This window comes from Stegodyphus dumicola, chromosome X2 (genome assembly GCF_044657685.1).
Source record: "Stegodyphus dumicola isolate Sdum_Otavi_A_Nest chromosome X2, ASM4465768v1".
In the NCBI taxonomy this organism is placed as follows: domain Eukaryota; kingdom Metazoa; phylum Arthropoda; class Arachnida; order Araneae; family Eresidae; genus Stegodyphus; species Stegodyphus dumicola.
This window is the reverse complement of record NC_140781.1, coordinates 64,548,335-64,575,254: the sequence shown is the minus strand read 5'-3', so window position 1 is coordinate 64,575,254 and position 26,920 is coordinate 64,548,335. Positions and strand designations below refer to the sequence as shown.

Here is a 26,920-nt window from a genome sequence, read left to right as displayed (position 1 = left end):
GGATAGATACAAAACATCTCTTCAACAACAGTGACCTCGATCCCATCCAGTCCAGGGGTACTCTGATTTCTCAATCCCTGCACAACCATAAAAATTTCCTGAATTGTAAATAATTTTTCATTATCATCCTTTTTTTTCTTCCGAGATAATTGGTGAATTGGTTTCATCTTTTCCCAAAATTTCATCCATCAAAATCTTATATTTGTCTTTTACTTAAATCTGTTCATCACCAAATTTTATATTTATCTTTTACTTAAATCTCTTCATCACCAAATTTTTGTATAAAATCATATTTTCCTTCTTCTTATCTGATGCTATTCTATAATTAATGTTAGTTTTCTAATGACCTCAGAAATTTATCTATTTTATATTTCCTTTTAGTAAATTTTACATTTTTCTTGTATCTGGCCAACTCCCTTTTATATTTAATTTTTCTAAATACTCATCAATTTTTTCATTTTGAAAATATTTTCTCAGGGCTTTAACTATCTTTCTTTGTTTTGCTAAATCAGAATTCCGCAATGAATTGTGCTTTTTAACCACATCTCTTCCTTTTATATGCAAATATTCATTCTCTTTAGCTGAATTCTTCTATCAAAGTCTTCAATAATTTCACTAAAGCTATCCTCACTATCTGTTCTACAAATTTCATTTTCTATTTCAAAAATATCAAGATGCGTTCTGCAAAAGCCATAAACTCAATTTCTATTTCTTGAATATAAAACTTTTTTCCCTTTCAGTGCAATCAGAATAATCTGTTTTTAAATAAATATATCTATGATCAGTCATAGTTTCTTCTAAAATTTCCATCACTATTTTATTTATATCCAGTCTGTGAGAGGCCAGAACAAGATCAGTCCAGTCCACTCCCACTGGCAAAGACACATAGGAGGAGAGTACTTTTTATTAATTAAAATAAGAGTATTCTGTATAATAAAATCAAACATTAAAAAATCCTCTTGCATCATTATTATATACTCCCCAATTAAAATGTTTGGAATTAAAATCACCGAAATTAAAAAACTGAGAAGTAATTTAAAGCATCCTCTAATCTTGTTAAATGTTTATTCAGATCTTCAGCCGATAAGTAGACTGAAACAATACCAAATTTCTTATCATAGATTTCAATTGTAATTGTAACAATAGTATCATAAACAAAATCCACGATAAAATATATTTCTTCGTTGATTACATAAATTGCTGCTCTTACTATTTTATCATTTATAGTCCTTCAACTGATGTCCACATACACTATCTTTTCTTTGTTATAATAGGGCTTTTGCACCGTAATTTCACTAGGTAACCAAAAAAGTTCTTGCCGTTTTGTACAGTCAGAAAGAAAAAGGTCATAAAACAAACAATAATCACCGCTAATCCTCAGAGTAATCGCTATTGGCATCCAGTGCCTTTTGGCAATAAGTGGCTAGCTGTGTGATGCCATCGCGGTAAATCTCAGGAGTCTTGGACGCAAAAAATTCCGCGAGTGCTTTTTCGAGGTCTGGCTGGTTCTTGAAGGATTTCTCATGAAGATGGTTATCCAGGGAATGGAAAATGTGGTAGTCTGTTGGCACAAGGTCTGGGGAGTACGAGGGATGGGGTAATGCGTCACTGGATGGGGTCCCTGGGCTCCCAAGGCACATGTGGCCTCGCATTGTCAAGGAGGCATACACCCTTACGATTGACCAATGCTGGCTCTTTATGCATCAGTGCATAATGCACATGTTCCAGCTGCTGCGAGTACAGGCCTGCCGTGATGGTTTGGCCCACTGACAGGAGCTCATAGTGCACCACTTGGTGACTAGTTTGCCAGATACAGAGCATGATCTTGCGTGGGTAAAGAGAAGGTCTCGCAGTGTGAGGCACAGGGTCCCATGGTGACAACCAATGCCTGGAATGCCTTGGTGTGTCATACTGGACCTACTTTTCATCGCTGGTGAGTACTCATTCAAATATGGATGCATTACAGTGTCAAGTAAGTAGTGATAAACAGGCAATGGCATGCTGTTGCTTGTTTACATTGGACAGTGAGAGGGGTACCCACTTGCTCAACCTGGATGCCTTTTCCTATGCGGTGCAAATGGAGTCTGATCATTTCATGTTTGCTACTTTTACTCTCTATGGCTGCTCTCAGGGCCTCGTCCAACGCTTGTGTCCAACTGCTGCGTGGTGCATCACTAAGAGACATACCCTGACCTGAACTTCTGGAACCATTGCCGAGTGGTTCGCTCGCTGAGGGCATCATCCACAAAGGCCTGGCAGATTCGGCAATTTGATTCTGCTGTTGACAGGCCCACTTTAAAATCATACAGCAAACAACACCGAATGAGTGCTTTTGAAGCATGCGTTTCAATCAGTTGCTTTGTGAGTTATGTTTAAAATACCGATGCAACGTGCTTTAATACTCTTGGTCAATGTCTGGGCTCCCATCCTAACCACTTCATCGCGAGGTTTGGCGACTATTTTTATGTTGGGGTTCACTCTTCCAGTGTCATTTCAGAAACGGCAAGAACATTTTTCGTTATCTTGTATCAATAATTTCTTTATTATTATTAACAGCAGAGAGCCGGCCTTCGTGGTGCTGCAGCACAATGTCTAAAATTAATATTTAAAATCTCCATATACAAAAAATAAAACCCAAAGATTTAAAATCCTGGTATATATCATAAAATCAATATTTACAAATAAAATCAAAACAAATATGTGTATTAAAATGTATATACAAAATATTTCACAAGAGACACCAGATAAGATATATTAAAAATTCAATTCTCAGTCGTAAACCTCTAATTTCAAGCATAGAGAATAAATTCAACATAAACAATAAAACCCATAGTCCAGTCGCAGTAAATTAAATTCTAAAATCAAATCAATTCTCAATATCCAAATGATCTAATATATATTTGACCTCTTTCTTATAACAGTCACTATTTTTGGAAAGTTGATTGTGATTTGATAAAAATTGGAATTAAATTTCTCATTTGAAATTAAGCAATTTATACATTTTACTTTTTACTTTTGCAAAGATTTCTTTGTATTGCAGTTTCTGCATCAGAAGAATTGAATTAATTAAATTAAATTTATGTACTGCATGTAGACTTGTGTTTCTGTGTGCAGCTGTCTCAAATCGTGCCCCAAACTGCATGCATCTTTTCCCAAAAAAGTGTCCAAGGCCAATTTTGGGAGTTTAAATTTGTTTTGTGAATGGGTGACAGTTCCACATAAAGTAGAAGTAACGCTATGTGGCATAGTATCTAAATATATTTGTGCATGCCATTTCCAAACAATTTTATCTTTATACTGTTCTCTAGAAATTATTTCATCTTCTGAATTCTTTACATAATTAATCTTTTAATATCTTTATCAGCTAAGATTAGTTTTTCTTCTTTACTAATTAACTGGGCAACTGTTTCTTCAACTACACATTTGTCCCCCTCATTAGCAATTTCTGTTTCTAGCTTATTTATTAGTTTCATAACTAATGCTCTTAAAGCAGCTTGTTTCATTTTTAATTTTCCTAAATCCATTTTTGCTTAAATCAAAATCTCTTAAATTTCAATTCAAATTCAACCTATTGGCCCCACATGACCTGTTGGCCACCATATGACGTCACAAAAAAAGTATGCTATTTTAAATTTAATTAATCAAGGTAAAACATTACAAAAGTGCTCACCTTGATCTTGCGAGGGCCACTGGGTGATTTTCCTTTGCTTGCAGTCCTTCAAGAGACATTATCCCAATGATCAATACATCTTTACTAAAAAACAAATTTTAATATGAATGCAAAAACATACATAATATTACTGGATACATGGAATGTGTAAGTAAAGTTTTAAAAATCTAGCACAACGCAGCATGCGAGTTTCTCCTACAGAGATCTTGAGCGCTTTGGCCCATGATAATTCAACAAAATGATGTCACACTGTAACATTGGATTGGTTGGATCACAACATCCGATGTGTTTTGAATGAGACTTGTGCTTGAACATCGTGCTTCAGTTCAATCGGCTCTCCCCTTCATCATAACATCAAGATCAAATAAATAGCACTTGAATAGTTATATGAGCATTACTGCAGATTAAAATTTTCTGTGTCTTGGAAACGAACATTAAAATCTTTTATGTGGTGCAAGTTGCTTTAGTATGAAACAATATGTCTGCTTAGGAAGTTTTGTATTCTTTTTTTTTTTAGTTGTGTTTTTCTTATGTTTCTGCATTTTACTTTTTATATAACCCTTATTCCATTAAAAAAATATGTATTTAACACTTTTGCTGCTGATCATGAAAAGTTGTGTTGATATTTAACATGAAAAGTAGTGTGCTATAGAAATACATTGTATTCTTATGCCAGCTTACTTATTATAAGAAATATTTAAAATGCGCAATAAAACTTCATTATGCATGCTACTTTGATTGCTAAGCATTTAAGTATAGAATTTTATGACTACAAGCCAGCGTGTGATCATCAGCGCTAGAGGTAAAATTATTTCTGCAGTGCTGCATTATTATGTGCTGGCATTTAAAAATTAACCAAAATTGGTAACAATATGCATTATTTTTGTATGAAACTGTTTCACAAACAAATATATATATTACAAGTGAATTTATTATAAGATAGTTACAATTATGTTATTGTGAAATATATATTTCAGAATGTTATTCATGTATGATCTTTGCATGAAATGAAACTTTGTTTTCATTCCAAATCACATATGTTTACAACTAGTTTCTAACTTTCATTTCATGCCAGTACCAGCATATATATTCAAAATGTAATGCCTATTAAACTTTAAAATTAACAATGAGACATTGCTTTTCTTGCACCAGCGTGTAACTAGCACCTAAGACATCACCCCACAGTATGCGCCAGAGCATGATTGACTCTTCAGCAATAACTCCAATCATGCACCATTGTGTGATCAACAGTGTGTTAAAAAGAGTAATTTTTTTAATGTATTAAATAACTTTTGTGCATTTCCCCCTCTATTTATTTTACGAGGGCCATCCAGGAAGTAGATTACGTTTCCGTCTGTGTCCGCTAGGGGCGGGGCTAGCGCGGCCATCTTGGGGTCAGAGCATTGCGCAGCTCAGTCTGCATCTAGCCGTGCTAGTGAGAGGTTCGTGCTGTGCTCCGTTCAGATACTGTGACGGTTTGAAATGTCTGCGTTAATTGAAAATCCCGCGAGCTGCGAGGTGCGCTCAGTAATAAGGTTTCTGACTGCAAAAAACTGTAAACCGATAGAAATCTATCGGCAGCTTCGTGAAGTGTATGGGGACAACATTATCACTGAAGGTGGAGTGCGTCAGTGGGTCATAAGATTTCAAAATGGCCAAACCAATGTTCACGACGAAGATCGAAGTGGGAGACCCAGCATAGTGACCGCCGAACTTCTCGAAAAAGTCGATGCTAAAGTCCGTGAAAATCGAAATTTCACAATAACGGAACTTTCTTTGAGTTTTCCACAAATTTCGCGAAGTTTGTTGCACGAAATCATCAGCGAAAAGCTTGGTTACCACAAGTTTTGTGCAAGATGGATTCCAAAAATCTTGACAGAGGACCACAAAAATCAGCGAATGGCTGCAGCGTTGAACTTTTTGGACGCTTACCATAAGGATGGTGACTCTTTACTCGATCGCATCGTTACTGGTGACGAAACATGGGTGAAACATGTGAACTGTGAAACGAAATTGCAATCAATGCAGTGGGGGCACACAAGTTCTCCCCAAAAACCCAAGAAATGCATGCAAACAATGTCGGCAAGGAAGATGATGGCGACTGTTTTTTGGGACAGAAAAGGTGTAATTTTGGTGGACTTCCTGGAAAGAGGCACTACAATAAACTCTCAAAGGTATTGCCAAACTCTCCAAAAACTCAGAAGAGCAATTCAAAACAAGCGCAGAGGAATGTTGAGCTCTAAGATCTTGTTGATTCACGACAACGCCCGGCCCCACACGGCAAATGTCACTCGTAAAGTTCTTGAATCTTTTAAGTGGGAGTTGTTTCCTCATCCGCCGTACAGTCCCGACCTGGCACCGAGCGACTTCCACCTATTCCCAGCAATGAAGAAGTGGCTGGCTATGCAGCGTTTTGATGACGACGCACAGCTGCAAGAAGAGGTAACGAAGTGGTTGAAGGCGCAGGCGGCCGAATTTTTCGACGAAGGAATTTCCAAGCTCGTACATCACTACGATAAATGCCTTAATTTGTATGGTGACTATGTAGAAAAGTAGTATTTGAGTGTGGCTTTCATCTGTATATAATAAAATTTGTTTCCTATACTTTGTTTATTTTTTTATTCCAAAACGTAATCTACTTTCTGGATAGCCCTCGTATATGAGTTCTTTACTATATGATATAACTTTATATCAATATTTAATTAACAATTTTATTGATAATTTTTTTTTCTAATCAGTTTGATCTTGATTATGTTTATCAATCGGTAATGCATAATCTGTTATTGATCCCTTGAAAATCATTGATCCACTTGAAAATTTCATCAACCCCAAGGGTGCCAATACTAACCCCATTGGAAACCCCTGTTCTAAGGTGATCATAGCGTATCGTAGCTAAATAAAGGAGATAGCTATAGAACATCAGTTAAAATTGACATCACTTTTGGTGTGAGACAGAAAACTTAGTCTCATATTTTTCATTAATGTACTAAAATAATGGAAAAAAAGCATTACTGTCAAGTCTTTAATCCGGATGTCCGTAATCCGGAATGATCTAAAATCCGGACCTCAAAGCTTCAAACTTTCTGTATATATGCGTTGACGCATGTGCATAATACCTTTGCACACACGCATAATAGGTTTATGCATGCATGTTTAATGTATAATGGACGGTATAAGCTAAGCTAAAATTATCTAATTATCTATTTCAGTTAATGTTGCAGATTGCATTGTTCCTTAATCTTCTAATTGGATCCGGCTTATTATTTTTGGCAGACTGTTAGAGCAATTTTATAAAAGTAAGCTTGAACTTTCGATTATGTCAAAAAGAATCTTCGATTCTGGAGCTGCCAAAGAATCTACAAAGCATGTTTTGATGTCCATAGACACAGCTAGACAGCCATAGACACAGCTAGACATACAGCAGATTCATCATTTGCAACTAATAAAAATTCACTCTTCAAGAAATTTATTTGTCAGATTGATTATTTGCCATGAGATGTGTATTCGAATTCAAATAATAGTAAAGATTAAATTAAGCTTATACTGTATTTATTTGTGGTATATAAAATCTGCATTTATTTTAATGTATTATAGAAAGTTTGAATAAATGAATATATAAGAAAGTTTGGTTTGGTTTATTTAATTACGGCAAAGCATTCAATGGCTACCTATCTGTCTAAGGAGAGCGATGCCTTCATGGAGAACTTTGTAAGTGAAAGTGGCTTGCATACATGTTACACATTAATCTGAAAATGACTATGGCGTGAGCCCATTTCCTGGGATTCAGACCGCAAACCGAGCAGTGTTTAGCGACTTTACTGCTCATACTTGCTCTAATCTATAAGAAAGAAATGCTTATAATTATTATACTTATGAAAGAAATGCTTATAAGTTCAAACAACAGTAATCAGCCTTACTTTTTTATGAATTTGCAATACTAGTTTCTAAGGTTTTTACTAAAGAACCTTCTTCATTTGTAAGAGGGAAAATTATGACAGACAGATGGGATGCCAGTGAAAACAATAGACTAGAAAATTCAAGAAAGTTCTGAGAAAAAAATGAAAACATAGCAGCTGGCATCATCTGTTGATGAAAAGTGAAGTCAACTATGAAATAATTTCTTTAAAGGCTGGGGCAAATTTGGATTGAATTTAGTTCGTTAACTGGAAGATTTTTTATGAATTAAAGAAAAGCAACATGTGTTGCTCAACACCGTTGGACAAAAAAATCGTATTTTCCATTTTTCTGCCACCAAAATGATTCAGAAAACATTTTCCTTTGGCGAACTGGATTTTACATTCATAAAAAATCTTTCAGTTTTAGTTAATGATCCAAATTCTAATCCGAATTTACCCTCAGCATTTAAAGAAATTATTTCATAGCTGTTATCATTTTTCATCAGTAGATGGCACCAGCAGCTATGGTTTCATTTTTGTCCAAACTTTCTCAAATATGCTAGTCTTATTATTTTCACTGACATCACATGAGCACGAGCTTGTCATTCTTCATTTTCACTCTTGCAGATATAGAAATATGTTCTGATTATTATTTGAACTTCTAATAAATATTACTTAGTGTGTAACATTTACTTTAAATGCTCATAATTTTGTTTCTTCTACTTTTTCTTACGTGAAATTACTTTGGCAGTAATTCAGTAATTCATACATAATTGCTATTTCATCAGCTTTCTAGGAATAAAGTGTACTTGATATAAATTTTTTATATATTCTGATTACCATTGATCGTAGATCACATTAAAATAAAAAGTAAATTATGGCACGTGTAAATTGTTCTTATACCAGTTATTAATGAAATTTCTGATAGAATGAGTAGCAAATATGAAAAAAAAAGTCTCTATTGCAAATGACTCTAACAAATAAGCAATTTGGTCCACGCATAGAAAGAACATGGTTAAAATAATAGAAGTTAATCTTATTATTGTAATACAAACTATAAAAGCACAGTTAAACAGATAATTTAATCATTTAACTGGGATGCACAACCTGTGGCACACTGAGATCTCTTCAAAATTGTGTTGCGATTTGACATATTGGTTGTCTCTAGAAGAGATTGCAAGCAGGAAAAAAAAAATTCACTGCTTCCCCCTTTGTTACTTATTCTACTCTCTCCTGTCGAAGTGAGATTTGGCTCGCCAAATCTCACTTCAAATCTGAATTTCACCGCCTGAGTGCAAAACTGCGTCTAGCCGTTATGGTGCACAAAATGAGGAAAAGGCTGTGGTATGGCACAGCATAAGTGTGTTTGCACGCATGGGTGCTGGTAAAAAGGAAAAGAAAAATATTCACTCAGATCAGAAGTGCTGCATTCATTTGCTTTGCGTTGTTGCATTTTTGGCTTTATGACTACACATAATTTTATCACTTGTGTGTTTATTTTTCTTTTTGAGATCATTAAGAAATTTCTTGTTTTGAATATTTCTTTTTCTTTTATATGTTATTTTGAAAGAGGAACCAACACAGAATTTTTGTCATTTTTGTTCCACATGGTTTTGGTAGTTACTTGCCCATGGTGAACAGATTGAAAACGGAAAGAAAGGTAGTGGACGATAATAGGAAATTTTCGGAGGCCTATACTTCGAACTATTTTTCCGTGGAGCAAGATAATAGAATTGCATGCTTGATATGTAATTTTATGATTAGTGTTTACAAGGAGTATAATATTGAGCGACACTATGACATGAAACACTCTCAACATTTTCAAAGCTTGAGGGAGAGGATGGAAATCGTAAAATCGAATTTCTTCACCATTCTCTTGTTGTGTAAAGGAATGTATTTACAAAGGCATCCTCACAATTAGTATCGCTACTGATGGAGCTCCAGCCATGATTGGAATTCCGAATGTCATGGTGAGTGTACTGAGAAACCATTTGGATGAGAGGCAAAGATTTGCTTGGGTATCCCTGTATCACACACCAAGAACAGCTGTGTGCGAAATAACTAGGATTTGGCCGCATAATGAAGGTAATGAGCGATACAATCAATTTTATTCATTCACATGGTTTAAACCACAGGTAATTGAAGGAAATCCTAAAATGCCAGATGCACCACATAGTGATCTCATATGTTACTCTGAAGTATGGTGGTTGAGCTGTGTAGGGGTTTTGAAAAGGTTTGGTGTTTGATTGATGAATTAATAGCATTCCTTGAAGAAAAAGGCAAGCAAACTAGGATGTTAAAGGAACTGTTTTTCTAGTGTGACTTATTTACTTGAATGACCTAAACAAGAAATTGATGGGAAAAAAACCAATTCATCAGTCAACTTGTCAGTGTAGTAGCTGGTTTAAAACTTCAGATGCTCTCAAAGCAGCTTGGCTATCAAAATTTTGTCAATTTTTCTTACTTGAAGAAACTGAAAAGAAAATTTCCCTGATAAACAACTGTATTATTCAGATCAAATAAAGATACTGCTTTCTTCATTTGAAAAGCGATTTACAGATTTTTATTTGTATAAGGTTAAATTTAAACTGTTTGGGGATCCCTTTTCTGTTGTAGTTGAAGAAGGTTCAGAAGATGTTCAAATGGAATTTATTAGTTTACAAACTTCTGACCAAATCATGGTTTTATGATTAAATTAAAGTCTTGATTCCATGATTAAGGCATTCTTGACTTTTTATTAAACTATACCTGCCGAAATTTTGCGCTTAAAACATAATGCAAGCAGACATGCCGCCATGTTTTGTAGTACTTATATATGTGAATAAACATTTTCTCTTATGAATCTAAGTCAAAATTAAGAATTAAACTGGCAGATCAACACTTGTAATCTGTCTTAAGAATATCAAAAACTAGCTGTCAACCAAATATAACAAAAATTGTTGGTAAAATTCAGTTAACCCTTTGCGGCACAGTGTGTCTGGTCTGGACACATCTAAAAATTTCCTTCTGTACGCACAGAAAAATTGAATGAAAACCGGTTTATAGGTTATTCTGAACCTTCTTTATTTATAGTAGATGGCAGCTCAACACAAACCAGTCCATATATTTTAGCCTTGTTTAGTTTTTTAAGACCCTCATTTTTCAAATAAATCTTCCAGTTTTTTTAGAGTATAAAAGGAATCGTTTGAAATTTCTATGTTATTTTTTGGCTGTATGCTAATCTCCTTATTCTATATTAGTTTTAAATTTTTACCCTGAAATCTTGCCTAAAATCAAACGGCAAACCCTAGGTGTGCCCAGACCGGGCTCACTGATAATCTAGGACAACTGAGAGTCTGTATTCTTTGTTTCTCCGCATCTCATCGGTCAGTTCATTGACAACAATGCTCGTTTCAGCACTCTTTTTGAAGCTCTATTCAATCAGTGTGCCACTTTGGGCACACCCACAGAATTAAAGCGATAAGTGCGATCTTCACAAAATTTTACTTGTGTACTCCTCTAGGCCTAATTAGACTGCCTACCTTTTTTTTTTTTTTTTTAATCAAAACTCCAACTTTAAAAGGTAGCATGCTGGAAAGGGTTAATGTATTTAACTGACTAACTTGTACACATTTTTATTAAAATAATATATATTACATTTTCATGCACAAACACAAACTTAAATTTTTTTACCAAGCTGAACTGGGCATAATAGTTCCAGTAGCACATGCAAAGGGAAAAGTAAACCCCCTCCCTCCTTGCTTACATTCATATGTAATGGTGTTCAAATCAGTTTAAATTTGATATGGTACATGTCTGAATTGCAAATTAAGCAGCTTGTTCCATTCAATTAAAGTTGTTTCTGTGAGTGACCCTTCTGCTAAAAAGTTTGTGCACTTCTAATATAACGCATTTCTGCAGTTGCAGCTGGTAAATAGAGTTCATATTTTGTCTAATAAAAGTAGAGCACTAGAAGAAAAATTAATATAGCAAAAAGTAAATTTACTTTTTTCTGAAATTATTTCATAATTGGAGATATGTAAAACGTGTATAAACTACACTAGACTTTTCTGAAACTGTGTTTATTATAGTCAATCATTGAAAGAAACTATTTTAAATTTTTTGATATTTCTTATTTTTCATACGATTAAAATACTGATTAGTACTGTCAGAGTTTATTCAGTTTAAAGTATATGTCATATTAATTTTAAACATAAGTAGAATTCCTCATAATATTGAGTATTTATTACTGTTTTGATGTTTTGGTGCAATGTTATGTTGACATTGTTGTTCATAATAAAATAAATGGATTCATGGCAGGTATGTATTAGAAATAATAATTTTTCATTACTTAACATTTATTTCATTTGTGCAACTCATTTCTTTTGTAGGCAATATTGAAACTTTAAACATTATTCCGAAGTCTAAAGGTATTGATATTAGAGAGGAACTTCTCAAGTTTCATGGACAGTTTTATTCTGCAAATGTAATGGGATTAGTTGTTCTGGGAAAAGGTAGGATGTCTGTAAATCATCAAGTATTTTGTGTAATGATATATCTGTATGCAAATTACTGTTTTAGTTTTCATTTAAATTTTTGAGTGAGTATTAAAGACTACTGTGGAGAAATATAGGAGAAAGATCCAAAATGTGATGTTACTAGCTTTCCCTTGTCAGCTGGTAGGGGTGAAATTTGTGACTGGACAGGGCAGTCCCTCTCTGGCAGTCATCGATGAAGCATCAAAGTGACCTTGCTAATGTCGCATAATACTGGCTAACTTTCAAACTGTTATACTTGCTACCACTGTGGAATTCCAGCTATGATTCTTCTTTCTGCTGTACATGTGATATTTTTCTGTGTTATACATGCATATGTGTTCGTGCTAGTTCAAATAATGGATGCAAAACCAGCCATATAATCTTCATTCTTGCATTAACATGCCTGTATGAAATCGTGACTCTAGTGTTGATTAAGGTAAAACATGACAATCCTAATGATTTTGTGGGAAGTGAGCTAATGTATTTGCTTGTACTTTTTTGCTTTTCAAGAACAATGGAAATGACTGCTTGTGGCTATTTTCTTGTCATTAATATTAGTATGTATTATGCGGTTTGCTTCATTATAACTATATTTTGTATTGTGACTCAGATTGGCATAATTTTTTTTTGATTGAGAATCTGGCTAATTGGAAAAGAAATTTGCTAAATTATAGCATCCTTAAGAGAATAAATAGGTTTGTTAATCTTTTTGTGCTTGCAAAAGTAGTCTTTAATTATACTTAGTGATATTTTATAAATGTACAGTTATAAGGTATTTCTCCCGCCTTCCTAGCATGCCTTCGTGATGTGGTGGTCTGCACACTGGAGGCGTAATCCAGAGGTCCGTGGTTTGATTCCTGGCCCAGGCATTGCTCATTTTTCACTTCTCCTGCTTCCAAAAAATTACGTAATGTCGCTACAGTGGTGACCGAACTGAAAGGGTGGTGGATAATGATTCACCACACCCAGGATCTGGCGATTGGGTCCCTTAACTACTAAACTAAAGTTGCGCATATCGGCTTCAACTCGACAAAGGGACTCGGTACCTTGTGAATGACTTTTTTTTTGTTTAAGAACTTCTATTTTATCTACGTTTATGAATGCTATTAAATGATTTCGTAAGACAAAATAACTTTAAGCTGAGAAAAGAATTTTTGCCAGTATTTTTTTTTTAATTTAAATTTTTGGAAGAAAAGTTTAACAATTAAAATGTCATTCTGCTACAATTTTCAATGCTTTTCTGCCATATTTTCTTATTGTATTTATTAGAAAGTTCTTAATAACTTTAAGGATTGATCTTGTAATTAATGAATTAGTTTCCGAGAAAAAATAAAAACACATTTTTATGCAAAAACTTTGAAACAAATATGATCTCAATCACATTTCCACTTCAAATAATTTTTTTTTCAGTATTTTGCAAAACCCATTCTTGTTTTTATAAAGTATACTACTTTAATTAAGTGGTAAAAATATTAAATAATTTAGGTCACATCTATATAAGTTTTAGGACTTTAAATACAATGATTTATTGAAAAAATGCAAACTGAGAAAACGCAGTTTAAAGAATATAAGCTGTCTGTATGGTCATTTAATCATTTCAAATTTCTTAAAAATTTTATTACTGAATTTCATTACATATATATAAAATAAAACCTAATGCTATTCAATTGGTTAATATAAACATAAATTACAAGCTTTTATTTAAAATCTTCGTAAAATACATTCAAAACAATTTTAACAGATGAATTAATTATATTTTCTAAAATGTTTATAATCAATATTAAAACATTTATAATTCATATTAATACTATTAATTTGTCGTTTTATTCATTTTTTCAAAAAACAGAGTTTGAAATTTTAGCAGCCATAAAACATTTTATTTAAAACCGCTCAGCAGCATATATGGTTTCTTTTAATCATTTGGTCTCGTATATAAATTGCATTTTAAATTAATTAATTTGTATTTTAATTAATTAAAGAGTTACACTCTGATGGTGTTCTATAGCAATAGTAAACAATATCAAAGGAGATGTAAGTAAACGTTAGAAATCCACCAATCTGATTCCCGTTTGTGACATCATTCATTGCTCGCAGTGGCTTATGGGTTAAGGGATGAAAAACAATGTGCATCTGAACCTGTCTGAAGGCAAAACTGTTTCATATCCCCCTTTCTCCCTAATACAAACTGGTGCTGTGCGAAAGAGCGTTACATGTGAATGAGGCCTTAGAAAGGCTTGATAAACATGAGATTTGAAAGATTTGACCATCTTTCATGATTTAAATTTAGAGAAATTTAGGATTCTACCTATTTTCATTCCCCAATGTAATTTTAAAATTACATGTTTTTTCTGAATTATTTCCAGAAGTGTAATTTTTACTGTCACGAGGTTGGCAAGTACAATAATGTAAACTATTTTGATTGGTTCAGTTATAGAATTTGCCTGTTTTAAAATTGCCTCTTATTTTATAATTCTAATGGAATACCAATAAAATAGGTTATATATTTTTGTAATGAATGTCATAGTTCTTTTTCAAGTGAAATTATTAATTTTAATGAAAAACAAATTCTAATGAATGAACAATCAGGCAAATGTATAGGGCATGAAAGTAGAAGAAAAAAGACAGTTTAACAAAGCAAAATGAACTCTTCTCAAGCCCTTCAAATATATTTTGTTTAATTTAGAACTCAATCAAACCTCAAAAATCAGGATTATATCATCAAACAACAAAAATCAGCATTCTAAATTAATACGTGTTCGGTGTGTTATTTTATCTTAATTATATTTTGTTTAGTTGTAAAAATATTTTTGTTATTTGTTAAAAAAGTAGGAAATGAAACTCTTCACAAATTATGATCCTTGCTTCAACTTTGTAGAGAACTGTCGAGTGAGCATTTTCTATTGCTTAACTATTTTATACACTATTTATACACTGAGTTACAACGTGGAAGCATACCAATAAACTACATTCTCTCTTCGTTAATTCTAAAGTAATTCAAAATAAATGGCCTTCAAAGTTCATAACATATAACCAGTGTTACGTGATTACTGCTATGAAATGAAAATAATACATCATTATGTAAAGTAAAACTGTTCATTTCCAGACTAAATTACAAGCGACCATGCATCATGGCAAATACAAAATGTTCAAAGAAAGTTATACTATAATATTTATTAAATACTATAATATTTCTTTTATAATTTTTATAAAAGAAAATAAAACTAGTAATAGATTTGGCATTGAAACATATCTCAACCAAGACCATTGTCAAGGGAAATTAGAATCATTTGTTTTTTATTAGGATTCTGCAACCTCGTTTCCGTCATTTGAGTATGTGATTCCCGACTGAAAAATATAGTTAATTTTATCAAAAAGATCAAACTTTAATATGATTACCCTAAGCAGAAAATTTTCGCTCAAGGATATCACTAAAGGAGACAGTTCATAAATAACACTTTTGTTTATCACTTTTCATATTTTTTTAATCAAATACTTTTTGTTGGAGTTCTTTTAATGCAAAAGTGCTAGACTCTAAGCAGAAAGAGTAGTCAACTGAATGTACTTAAAAGTATAAATAATTGGTGGAGCTGATCGTAGAATAAAATGCCTTTAATTGCAATGTAAACATACAGTAGATCTTCTTTTAGAGTTTTTCTGTATTGCGTAAGATGCAGATTTAAATTTTTGACACTGATATTGATGATTGTCATATGAAAGGCAATTACTGTTTTATTTTGCTCTGAAATGAATAGTTAGTAATAAAATTGTGGATGAGATAATCTTTAACATGTGCTAGAATTTACAAAGTTTAATTTTCGTGTCCATTTCAACTGGTAAATTTCATTTTATTGAATTTTGCATAAACTAATACCAATGAACCAGTGCAAATTATATTCAAGCTTTTTTTTTTAATCCAAAAAAGCTATTAGTTTTGAAATGTATCAATTGTAAACTCATTTCGTTTTTCATTCAAGTCTTGCCATTTGGCAAAATGTAAGATATTTACCTTAAAATCTAATCTGTTATCAATTAACAAGCCAAGCTATTTAAAAGCAATACACACAGTTCTTAACAATATACTTTTTTAAACTTTTCAATCTGATTGATTTAAAATGAATTTAATTCATGATATATTTCTTCACTTTTCAAATATATAGAAGATTATACAGTACAAAGTCTTTAATTCCATAATCCGGGTGTTTACGAGGTTCAGGGGATATTCCGGATTGTCCTGAGGATGTGCTCATATTGCGTGAGCAACATCCTCAGAATATCCCAAGGATAGTTTGTGCTATGTGGGGATTAATTTCTAATGAGGAAATAACACTGAGCTGGTCTCTAGGAAATACCAGAAGTGTTCATCTTTGTGGTGTGAACATACCATCCGGACCCTGAATCAACACCACAGTTTTTTCCAAAAGAGTTCTCCCACCGCACTTTTCTTCTGATCATCTGATATTAAGACAATTTCATTCATTTTAAGTTCCCATATCTTTTTTTTTTTTCCCTTTTTGAAAATTTTTCTGCATTAAATTACTTGAGTATTCCTTTCTAAATCAATGTCTTAAGTATCTAAGTAGTTTAGTTTGATATTTTATTCTTAAAAGGAAAAATTTCCAGTTAATCTCATCAAAATTGCATACCTTTCAGTAATTATTTTCAGTCAGAAACATAGATGGAGTTAAGGGTATTAAGTCTTCTCAGTTTTTGGAAACTATAAGTGAGAGACAAGAGTTGATACCTAGTGTGCAATCACAAAAGATTGTTACTAGCTCCTCATTTAACAAAACTGCCTTTCCGAGGGTCCATCATAATAGTTCTTTAAGTGCACAAGCTAATTGTTCCCAAAAGCTTCTTCACCGAGAGCAGCAAGTGTATTAAATTTTTTGTTTTCGTTCCCTTCAAAATCATGTCCCAGCCTGAGCTAGATAATTCATTAAAACCACTTCTAAAATTTGTTCCTTTCTCTGAATGGATTGTTTGGATCTACTTCACCTAGTTGTTAATCACCCCGGAGCAAGCAAAAAGGATTCTTTTGATAGAGGACACACTAACGCTGTGATAGACTGTGCACATAAAAGACTATATGCACCATTTCTCCATTTTTTAAAATAAAGAGCCTGCTAAATCGATATCCACTCTCTCGAATGCCTTAGAATTTTTAATACAATCTGATTATAGTGGGGTAAGTTCACTTGACATTGGTTTGGCCTTCGATGTTTTGCATGATACCATAGTTCAGTACTTTTTTCTTAATATACATTGCAGTATGTGTGTACCAGCATGACTGTTCATTTTATGAGTAGAAAACACATTCATCAGGTAAAAGAAACACTGGATCATCTTTAACAATACAAGTCAAAAGTCTAATATTCTCATTTTCATTTGTAAAAACATTTAACGAAATGATAACTTTAATGTCAGAAAATTAACATTTTTGCGAAGCTCAAATCAGTACCATTTCAGAGTTTTCTATCTCAGAAAAAGAAAACTCAGAGCCTTACAAGTGCCAGAAATTGTCTTAGTTATTAATGAGTCATGAAATCCACCTGGTAGCTGAAATAAGCTTGTCATAATCAGACAAGTGCCAGAAATTTTCTTAGTTATTATTGAATCATAATATCCACCCGGTAGCTGAAATAAGCTTGTCATAATCAGATCTTCCCACATACCATGAAACAGAGTTAAATGGAAACCTAATATTAGTTAATTGGCTTTTTCCTTCTTTTTGCATCTATATTATTTGATGAGTAAAATATATTAATGGGATATAATTCAAGATTTTATTTTAATCATTCTGGTCTGATCCACCATTCTGAATGTATGATCTGTTTGGGTGAATATCCATGGGATATTCCTGCTAGATTCATATGACTGGAAACATGTCTCTAAGACTAAAATGGAATCATTTGCTTAATTTCTCTGACAGAGTTAGTGATAAAAATGGACCAGTCACCCTGTTCATTGAACCACCATTAGATAATGGTTGAATCTGGCTTAAATACACTTCTTATATCCAACAAATCAGGAGTTTGTCCAAATGAAAAAGGCTAAGTTTTCTGCTAAACAGGAAGCCATTAATTCAAGTTAAGGATTAGTTAAAGGTTTTAATGGAGCAATGGTTTGCTTTTATGAGCGTTATTGACATGTCTAGGAAAAAATGGAGACTGAATAAGCCAACTTGCTAGCATCCACAAACATGTGGAATTCTATTGCTGCAGTTTTATATAATGACGTATCGCTGTATCCTTCAGTATTTGCATATTAGAAACTCGTGTATGAAATTTAGTTTGAATGTCATTAGGTGACACTTCATCCGAAGAAATTTTCAATTTCCAAATCATTTGAACAGTTCAGAAAATAAAATAATAATCTCTTCATAATCTTAGTATTACAAGCAAACTCATTTAATGCGATATTGCACAGTAAGGTATCGATATTCAAATTCTGCAGGATTCCTAGAACAAAAGTGTCACCATAATTTTTAGATATATATTTGATGAATATTGCTCTTCCATCCTCTTAAATTAAAGCAAATTGTAGACATGATCATTTAACTGTTTTTTATGAATTTACTTAATCATTAACATTAAATGCATCACAGTGATCTCTGGAAAAAATTGCTTGAATTGTAGGGCTTATTTCAACACGTTCATACCAAAATGAAAAAGGAATAGCAAGTCTTTTTAGGAGCTGTGTAAAAACATGTAAAGAATTACAGATTTTGACCTTTTTACAAATTAAGAATTAAAACTCATGCATATGTATTTAAGAAGAGAGATTTTAAAATGCATAAGTGTTTTAAATATTTGTATTAGTTCCAATAATTTTAATTATTGATATTTGGAATAAATATTTTCTTATGAGGATATTCCATTCCTACAGGGTCCATATAAAAATTGATGTTTCATATATTTTTAGTGAAAGATTTTTGTCATGGAATTTAACTGTCTTAAAGTTTACTTTATTCACTTTTTTAACTGGAACCACAGATTTAAGACCAACAGTTTGACAGATATTTTGTTTTGTAATCCTTTTTAAACATCTTGTAAGTCCTGATTTGCCCTTTTAAGACATGAAAAATGCAACTAATGTTGTTTTAATTGTAACTAAGAAATGGTAAATTTGTCTCCCTTTTTTATTACATGTTACAAGCTTTATGAATGGCTGTTAGTATGTTATCAAGTCATAGTTTTAGATTTTGTATAGCTACTTAGTTTATTCACTAATTAAACTTTTAAATTTTAAATTTTACTTTGATATAGATTATTTATGATACATCATGCTGTAAATCTTACGCAACTAGTCTACCTGTATTTGACCATTAGATCAGAAAACTGTTACATTTTATAAGGGTGAAGTAAATACTGAATTTTTGTTGTAGAAGTTTCAAAACAACATACTTACATGTTTCTTGTTTTTAAACTGTGCACCTCATTATATTTTGAGGACCTATGTTTTAAAACCTTGCTTTTGTTTTATAGAAAGTTTGGAAGACTTAATGGATATTGTTATTCCCTTGTTTTCTGGAATAGTGAATAAAAATGTCCAAATTCCAGAATGGAACGAACATCCTTTTGATTCAAGACACTTAAAGGTTTGTATTGGCTTATGCTCAGAATTTTGCAACTAGGCCCCCCCCCCACACACCTTAGAATTGTTAATAAAATAATTTTCCCCTCAATGTGCTATTTAACTGAGTGTGTATTACATTTATTTTGGAATTTTATGCTTATAAATTAATTTTTTATGTTAACCCTTTGATTGCCATAGAATTTTGTATAAATTGGTTAAAAATGGCTATTGCTTTTCAGGCTTATTATGTGAGCATATATAAACATAATTAGTATTTTATTACTTTGGCGCATTTCTAAACAGTTTTAAGAGGCTTTTTTTACATGCGGTCACCAGTGCCTGCCGTGGTGCCAATGGAATACACAAATGCAAGGAAGGAGCGGTCAGAATGGTTAGAAAATAGTGCTATAGTTATTTAACATTGCGAGTCCTGACAGAAAGTAAGCCAAAAAAATGACAGCATAATGCTCTCACTCTCCTTTTCAGCCATATTATTGTTTAACATGTTTTAATAAATTAATAAACACATCTTTATTGATTTACTTTTTGTTTCCATAATTATGTTAGTCTTGATGTTTTTTTGTTTTCTAATCAGTAAAATCACCTTTGTACCTAATGAGTTATTTTTTACACACATTTTTTTCACATATAAGCATATATTATGTTTCTTTCAAAGAATCAAATTGCAGCAAGATGCAGAAGGGCCATGCCAGTCAATTTATATAGTGAAATACACAGAGAGTATGATTGATATTGCTGAACAGTGGCAGAAATATCAGTCTCCTCAACTGGTCACCCATGACTCCTGCAGTGCTACTGAAATAACCAGATGTCAGTCACTGGTGACCTACATGGCAACCAAGGTGTTAAAAAGTTGTAATCCGATACTGTTGGATTACCATGAATTGCTAACAGGCAAAATGCTTATAAATTACCACAATGATGTGGTAATTATGATACGTTAAACAGAACATGACTGAATATAGTGTGTTTAGTTTTATAGGCAAACTGCCCATTATAGTAATATCATATTTTATAAAAATGTATATTGTCTTGGGTTTTTATGCAATTTCATTCTTTTTTTACAGCTACAGGGCTACGTTGTTCCTGTGAAAGATTTAAGAAGTTTAAATGTATCATTTCCAGTACCTGATTTAAGTGAAGAATTTCGTTCAAGTGTAAGTTCAATGTATAAGACATTTGACTTGGCTGAAAGTTTTTCTGCATTCGGGTATATATTCTCATGACTTTAATGCATGTTCTGTTGCTGGAATAAGCAAAAGTTCCCTTTTTATGCATATATTATTTTCATGACTTACGAATTGCTTGTTTAATTGAAGCCAGTTGATTATTCTACTCTAAAGTGCTTTTTCTGTAACATGAAATGAATTTTTATAGCATGAGTCTTACCCAAATACAGAAAACTCTCTTTTAGCAACTGCCTCTGGAAGTAACCAGTATTTCTGAGAACATAAGTAACAAGATAAAGTATTTTATGTACTAAATAAATCAAAGGTGTATTTTTGCTGGTCTTGAACCATTTCTATGGTAAATAGTTGTTAATAATAATTCATCATAATTTATAATGTGAGCTAGATTTTGATTACAAGATCTCTAAATGAGTCATCATAGTCCCATGTTGTTTATCCTAATTTTATTTCTCATTCTGAAACACGACAAATCAATGTTCAGTAAGTACACAGTATGCTGACATTAATTTTAATGGAAGTATTAACTGAGATTTAAGTGAATTACATGATAATGTGATGTTATGGCATGTTGAATTATCTATTTTGATATTCCGGTTATTAAATCTGATTTTTAAATTTAATGCCTAATAAATAAGATGGCTGGTGCATTTCCATTTAGAGTGGAAGTAAAGACAATTTTTTAGATATTCTCACGGGAATCTGATATAGGCAAGTATTCAGAGCTAAAAAACACTTTTAAATTATCAGAATATAATTTTCATCATGATAATAATAATAAAAAAATTGTGTTAGGGAATAGTGCTGCCTCAAGTTATGAGACATTTAACCATTAGCAGCTTTGTTTGTATGTAATATAAGCTTTGAAATCTGGCATCTTTTATTGTCATGTTTCATTTATTCTGGCTTGTTTTTTGCATAGATGGTGTCACTGTACATTTTTGCATAGTGGCATCAATCAACCACTGGGTTTGATTTGATAGGGAAGTGTTTTCTTTTGAACAATGATAATTAAATTTCCTGAACATTTTCTGTGTTGTTATTGTGGTTGTTGTTGTCGTGTCTATATTACCTGGAAGCATGGTTGCCAGAGCCTACTCCAAAGAGAGTTTGGACTTTTTTAATTGAGAGCACTTCCACCAAACCACACAAGAGGACTTTTGGCTAGCTGCATATTTAGAGTACCCCCCATGCCACACAGACGCTATACATTTACAAACATCGATGTTTTCTCCAGGATTCGAACCTGCCCCTTCGGGACCAAGTAGGCTCCCCAAACCACTATACCGTCTGGGTGACATTTTGTTTAGTAAGTTTTATAGAATATTTCATTAATCTATTATTAAATGCAAGTACTACAGCTTTAAATTACATTTAATGTAGCTAATATGCTTAGCATTAATACATTAGAAATGAATGATTCTGATAGTGGTAGCAGTGACTGTGGAAGTTCTGACACTAATGCTAGTAAAAATTTATCTAGCAGAACAGTGCTCCATTGTTTTACATTTCTTGACAGTCCGTCTTTTCACATGAATTTTGATGGCACTTTCTTTTTAAGCAGTTGTCATGCTGCAACGATCATGAAAAATACTTAATATTGTTGAGCCTTATTCTAAAAGGCATTCATTTTAACTTGCATTCAGAAATTTTGAACTAAGAATAGCATGCAAAATTTCGAATTGTGTAAAATTAATTTCTTCTCATACTAGCACATGTAAAAAGAAACAGATATTTAAAGGGTATGTAAATTTTTATATTTGTGTTTATTTTTGACAATAAGTGATTTTTCCCATATACTTTGTTTAATATACACTGGCGTGCAAAACTTAAGCAGCAATGTAAATTTTAATCAGATAGCCATTAAATTGTAGAAAAGGGGTTGTTGCGATCAGTACAATGAACATGCAATTCAGTAGAAAGTACTACAGCTTTAAATGTGTATGCAAATGTCAAGGAAAAAACGTCACAGGCTACATGAGCGTATGCAAAACGTGTACGGTCAGCGCGCTCAACTCGAGACTACTATAAAAGGATGGATGGAGACACAATTAAAGACAGTCGCTGCAAGTACAGGGAGTTCTTTCATGAAATATAGCTAGAAGAAATGATCTGGATGACTTCACACATGGAAGAATGATTGAAAATCTGGAGTAGGGGCGAAGTGTGACCAGTATAGCTGAAGACTTCGGAATCAACAAAAGTGTCTTTTTGTGCGTTTGGAAAGCCTTACAAACCATAAGTACAGCTGTTAGAAAGGTTGGTGGTGGCCGCCCAAGGAATACACGCTATACATTTACAAACATCGATGTTTTCTCCAGGATTCGAACCTGGCCCCCTTCGGTACCAAGTAGGCTCCCCTAACCACTATATCGTCTGGGTGACATTTTGTTTAGTAAGTTTTATAGAATATTTCATTAATCAATTATTAAAAGCAAGTACTACAGCTTTAAATTACATTTAATGTAGCTTATATGCTTAGTGTTTATACATTAGAAATGAATGATTCTGATAGTGGTAGCAGTGACTGTGGAAGTTCTGACACTAATGCTAGTAAACATTTATCTAGCAGAACAGTGCTCCATTGTTTTACATTTCTTGACAGTCTGTCTTTTCACATGAATTTTGATGGCACTTTCTTTTTAAGCAGTTGTCATGCTGTAACAATCATGAAAAATACTTAATATTGTTGAGCCTTTTTCTAAAAGGCATTCAGTCATTTTAACTTGCATTCAGAAATTTTGAACTAAGAATAGCATGCAAAATTTCGAATTGTGTAAAATTAATTTCTTCTCATACTAGCATGTGTAAAAAGAAACATATATTTAAAGGGTATGTAAATTTGTATATTTGTGTTTATTTTTGACAATAAGTGATTTTCCCCATCTATTTTGTTTAATATACGCTGGTGTGCAAAACTTAAGCAACAATGTAAATTTTAATCAGATAACCATTAAATTGTAGAAAAGGGGTTCTTGCGATCAGTACGATGAACACGCAATTCAGTAAAAAGTACTACAGCTTTAAATGCGTATGCAAATGTCAAGGAAATAATGTCACAGGCTACATGAGCGTACGCAAAACGTGTACGGTCGGTGTGCTCAACTCGAGACTACCATAAAAGAAGGATGGAGACGCAATTAAAGACATTCGCTGCAAGTACAGGAAGTTCTTTCATGAAATATGGCTAGAAGAAATGATCTGGATGACTTCACATGTGGAAGAATGATTGAAAATATGGAGTAGGGGCGAAGTGTGACCAGTATAACTGAAGACTTTGGAATCAACAAAAGTGTCTTTTCGCGCGCTTGGAAAGCCTTACGAACCATAAGTACAGCTGTTAGAAAGGTTGGTGGCGGCCGCCCAAGGAAAACAACTGCAGTGGATGACCGATATATTGTCCTGCAGGCGAAAAGAGCCCGAAACCAGTCACCAAACTCCATAGTTCAACAACAGTGTACAGCAACGGGGCGACAAGTGTCAGTGTGCAAACACCTTCACAAAGGTGGCTTATTTGCCTGCCGTCCTGAACGCTGCATATCTTTGAAAGTTGGCCATCGGCTTCACCGTTTACAGTGGTGCAAGAAGCGCAAAAACTGGGCATCTCATCAACGGATAAGAGTCCTTTTAGTGCCATTAGTGATTCTCAACATAAATTGATTTGGAGAAAGGTCAAAATACAGTTAAATCTCAGTAATATCATGGAAAGAGACCGTTACGGTGTCCTGAAGATTTCGTCTGGATAGGCATTATGCTGAACGGGCGGGCAGAGCTCCACATGTTCGACAGAAGTTCTGTAACTGGAGATCACTATTGTCAGGAGATGATCCTTCCCCATGTGCATCTGTTCCGAGGTGTCATTGGACCAAACTTCGTTTCTATGAATAACAATGCACGGCCACACCAGACTCCTGCTGTTCAGAAGCTACTGAAAAGTGAAAATATCACTCGAATGGATTGGCCAGCGTGCTCCCCTGATTTAAATCTCGTAGAATATGTGTTGGATGCTTTGGGGAGATGCCTTGTGGCACGATTACATCCTCCGGGGAACATACAGCAACTGAAATAGATGCTGATTGAGGAATGGGCACTCTTATCTCAAGATCTGTTGGACAATCTGGTGCTGAGTATGGAGAGTCTGTTCGAAGCAACCATTGCAGTAAGGGGAGGGCATACCTCATAGTAAGGAACATCTGCTTGTTGTTCATCCTCTTGTACAGACAATCATGTATAACAATACTATGAATTTAATAAAGGCTATCTTTGTTTGATTTCATACTGTATGCATAGTATTCAATTTTAGCTCAATTATACTTTTGTCATGGTTTAAATACAAAATACTGTCTCTTAATTCTGAATTTCATGTCTCTCAGATGATTTCTCATGGAGTTATGCAAAAACGAACACCTGTTGCTTAAGTTTTGCACACCAGTGTATGTGTGTGTGTGGTAATATTGTAGATGATGATGATGCCAATTCCTTCATAATCATGACTGGGATGGTTATAGTTCTAGCTCGTACACAAATAGAATATAGAATGGATGAATACACAATTAGCTGGATATTGACTATATAATTTTATTTCTTGATGAATAATTTCTTAGGAAATATGCTCTCTTTTTCACATCACTATGGATGCAACAACCACTTCGCAAATTAGTATGCTCTTGTCAAATTTCTATTCAGTAGATGATATAGCAAAGCAATGCACGCTAGCAGGGCAAGAGATCACAGGAAAGAGACTACATTTTTCAGAGGGCTATATATAGAGTTTAAATCCTTTGTTAAGTTTTGAATGGTAATTTGCCAAGAGCTGTGCACACTGCAAATGAGATAATGCGAGTTTTTTTTTTCCAGGAGGGGTTATTAAAGTTAGTAATTTTTAATTTCATATTTTTCATCTTCCATAGTCTCTCTCTCCCATCTTCATAAAAGCCTTGGTGATAGAAAAGCTTTTTGAAAAAAGCGTTAGAGCATTAGCAAATGAAGAGAAATTTTTCACAATGTGTGCTTTTTCTGGTGAGAAAGAAATCGAGTTTCTTCAAGGACTTAGGTTTCTCTGTGCCCCATCCTTTTGTTCATAAACTTTCTCGTATCTTAACATATGAAACTGGCATATAAAAATTTAATTTGGAATTATTACAACAAAAATATAATATGCAAACTAAGTGTATTGCCCAATTTAAAATTCTTCAAAAATATAAGTTTTAACAAATATTTTAAATTTGGAGCTTTATTTTTTTCATGAAAGAAATGAATATGTGTGCAGTTCTTGAAATTCCTGTTTGAATATCGTAAATTTGACAGTCTTTGCCTAGAAAGTCTTGTACTTTAGAAATTAATAAATGGAAACCTAGGAAAATACAACAGCAGTTCTCAATCTTTTGACTAAAACGTACTATCTAAACAAAAACTGAAAAAAACCTTAGTACCACCATTACATTTTATGGTGATTATTTTTCAGTTTCTCAATAAAAAATATTTTATCATTTGCGCAACCTATTGGCTATTCGTATTAAATATACACACATTAAAAATATTAGATTGAAAACTGGTTACTATTTTAATAATGAAAATTTAAGTTAATATTTTAATTCTAAAATTTAGTGTGAAATTTGGGCTTATTTAAGGGAGACAGTTTCTCTGTCTGGTCTTATTTCACTTCGTTTTGACCGTAAATTAGGATCCACTTTTAATTTTCTTTTGTATTTATTTTTCAAATATAAATGGAAGAAAATCCTTGTTTGCGCAAATAGGTGATGAAAATTTAATAGCTTTATTTAAAATGCCCTTTTTTTTTTTTTTTTTTTTTTTTTTTTTGCTCAGCCAAATTTAACAAGTTCATTATTTTTTAAATCTTCAGTTAGAGTCTGATCACAGAAAAGTTTTATCAACTGTTCTTTTTTCCCCTCGAGATTTTTGAATTTAATAATTAAAAATACTCTGTTTCTTTGCATATCACGTATTTTGTTCTTGTGTATGCATACTACCAGTTGAGAATTACTGCAATACACTAATAAACTAAACTTGAAAGTTGGGCAGGAAAGGAAAAAT

The 26,920-nt window shown here is 33.0% G+C and overlaps 1 protein-coding gene across 4 annotated transcripts in view; it reads left to right on the top strand.

The window, feature by feature from the left end:
* Window positions 1-26,920, top strand: part of Ide (Insulin degrading metalloproteinase) — a 215,347-nt gene that overhangs the window by 48,500 nt on the left and 139,927 nt on the right. For all 4 annotated transcript variants that reach the window (XM_085809700.1, XM_035365568.2, XM_085809701.1 and 1 more), the window contains 3 exons: window positions 11,937-12,059; window positions 19,568-19,680; window positions 20,747-20,836. In XM_085809700.1, coding sequence (XP_085665826.1) covers window positions 11,937-12,059; window positions 19,568-19,680; window positions 20,747-20,836 — 326 coding nt within the window. The remainder of the gene's footprint in view (window positions 1-11,936; window positions 12,060-19,567; window positions 19,681-20,746; window positions 20,837-26,920) is intronic.